The following is a 2,717-nucleotide window of genomic DNA, read 5'->3' as shown; positions in this document are numbered from 1 at the left end:
GTTGGCCGAATTTAGATTAATTAAACAAGAATCCTTGAGAACGATATTTGAGTCAATTTGTCGTTAAACTACATTTTTGAAAAACTACTTGTTTTGATCCGCGTGCGACAGCTGATCAGTGCACTAGGTTTAGAATTTGATGTTGTCACACGTCATTCTATCAAAGTCAAAACTCATCTAGTATCTGCACACTAACCAAAACCATTAAGATACAAAATTGTTCTCGAAAAATCTATCTATTATTATGATCAAAACATAAAGTTAGATGCAAAACCAAATCTTATTCTTATAAAATTACCATAATTCTATTTTATTGAAATTTATTATATATCCTTCCCTTGACAATGTGTGGTCCAAATATTTTTTTCCAATAACTGAAAAATACTGTTAGTTTTTTATATTTTCTTTTTCTTTTTTCTAGAGTAAATAGGATATTCATTACTAAACTAATATATAAGTGTTCACAGGGACCAAGTTACTCATTCATCTTCTTTCTCATAGTCCATCATTTGTGATATTAGTTCTAACAATGTTATCACTAGTACTTCTCCTTGCTCTATGCTTAATTCTTCCTCTCCTAATCTTCTTCCACAAACACAAAACCACTAAACATTTTCCACCTGGTCCTAAAGGCCTTCCCATAATAGGAAATCTTCACCAACTAGACCTCCTTAATATTAGTGTTCAACTTGCAGACTTTTCAAAAATATATGGTCCTATATTTTCACTTAAACTTGGTTCAAGACAAGCTATTGTAGTTTCTTCATCTGAAATTGCCAAAGAAATTTTTAAAAAAAATGACCATACGTTTTCTGACAGACCTCAATTATATAGCCAACAAAAATTATCTTATAACGGATCAGAAGTTTTATTTTCACAATACAATGAATCTTGGAGAGATATAAGAAAAATTTGTGTTATTCATATTTTTAGTTCCATACGTGTAGCATATTATTCTTCCATAAGAAACTTTGAGGTGAGGAAACTGATTAAAAAAATATCAGAAAATGCTAATTCTTCAAGTGTTACAAATATGAGTGAGGTATTGATATCTCTTGCAAGTTCTCTAATATGTAACATTGCTTTTGGAAAAACCTTTGAAAATGAAGGACCTGAGAGTAGTAGTAGGTTTCCTGAAATGTTGCATGAGTTTCAAGCTTTGCTAGCAGAAACTTTTGTTGCTGATTATATTCCATTTACGGGTTGGATTGATAAAGCGAGAGGATTGCATGGTCGTCTTGATAAAATTTACAAGGAGTTTGATAAGTTTTATCAAGAGATTATTGATGAACATTTGGATCCAAATAGAGAACATGGAGATGAAGAGGTTATTGTTGATGTTTTATTGCGATTGAAGAAAGAACGTTCTCTTCCTTTTGATATCACTTTTGATCTCATCAAAGGAGTCCTCATGGTATGATTTTTTAATTCTTTTGTCTTTTTTAACATTTTTAATGAATTTTAATTTTTAACAGGTTTTTATGTGAATTAAATATATATTTTTTATTTTAGTTTATAAATGAAATCATAATAATCACTAAAATCATACACAAATTAGAATGAGGTTCTTAACGTTCAATATCGATATTTTTATCTCTTGAATTAAGATTGTAGGTACAATAATATTTTATATATCTCATAAATAAAACAAAATTTTATTTTGAGTAGAAAATATATTAAAATAAAAGTAGAACAGATTAGATTGTGGAAGGAGTGGACATTACAGACTAGCTAAGATTTCGTAGGGACTACACATGTGAATATGTTGGACAAAAGAAAAGATTTTCTCTTTCAATTCATAGATTTTCTTAAGAAAAAGATTTTTTTTTTTAAATTTTAATTTGCTTATTATATTATATATTTTGATAACATGCAAATATGAAAAATTGAGTTAATGTTTTTAATCATAAATATTTTTTTTAGGATATGCTTGTAGCTGCAACAGATACCTCATCAGCCACATTAATTTGGTTTATGCTTGCGCTAATAAAAAACCCAAGAGTAATGAAAAAGGTACAAGAAGAAATTAGGAGTGTGGGAAGAAAAAAAGATTTTATTAATGAAGATGATATTAAAAATTTTCCTTATTTAAAAGCAGCGATTAAAGAAACATTAAGAATGAATCTACCATCTCCATTGCTTGTGCAAAGAGAAGCACGTGAAAAGTGTACTTTAAGTGGATACGAAATTCCAGCCAAGACAATATTGTATGTGAATGCTTGGGCTATTCAGAGAGACCCTAATTTTTGGAAAAATCCTGACGAATTTTATCCCGAGAGATTCCTAGAAAGTTCTTTAGAAAGTTCTATAAATTTTACTGGACAAGATTTTGAACTAATACCTTTTGGAGCTGGTCGTAGAATTTGTCCTGGTATAACCATGGGAGTTGCTTTCTTGGAACTTGTTCTTGCTAATCTTCTCTATTCATTTGATTGGGGATTGCCAGATGGGTTAAAAAAGGAAGATATTGATTATGAAATGTTGCCAGGGATCACTCAACACAAGAAGAATCCTCTTTGTCTTGTTGCTAAAATTCCTATGTAATGCATCTCTTTAGAGTAACTTTGTTTGTTTATCGTTTAATATGTTATGTTTATTGGGTTTTTTGTATTGTGTTTTGTTGGTTTATCGTTTAATATGTTATGTTTATTGGGATTTTTGTATTGTGCTATCTTTAAATTTTTAAATAAAAGCATTATTTAGTTTTTATGCTTCAA

The 2,717-nt window shown here is 29.3% G+C and overlaps 1 protein-coding gene across 1 annotated transcript; it reads left to right on the top strand.

Annotated features, from left to right (window-relative positions):
* Positions 1-476: 476 nt before the first annotated feature.
* LOC127100978 (cytochrome P450 83B1) lies at positions 477-2,717 on the top strand. Its single transcript, XM_051038293.1, has 2 exons — positions 477-1,414; positions 1,924-2,717. The coding sequence occupies exons 1-2, from the start codon at positions 530-532 to the stop codon at positions 2,542-2,544; spliced, it is 1,506 nt and encodes a 501-aa protein (XP_050894250.1). The 5' UTR covers positions 477-529; the 3' UTR covers positions 2,545-2,717.

Source organism: Lathyrus oleraceus, chromosome 7 (assembly GCF_024323335.1).
Source record: "Lathyrus oleraceus cultivar Zhongwan6 chromosome 7, CAAS_Psat_ZW6_1.0, whole genome shotgun sequence".
NCBI classification, from domain to species: domain Eukaryota; kingdom Viridiplantae; phylum Streptophyta; class Magnoliopsida; order Fabales; family Fabaceae; genus Lathyrus; species Lathyrus oleraceus.
The sequence above is the reverse complement of the archived record's forward strand: the minus strand, read 5'-3'. Positions and strand labels throughout refer to the sequence as shown.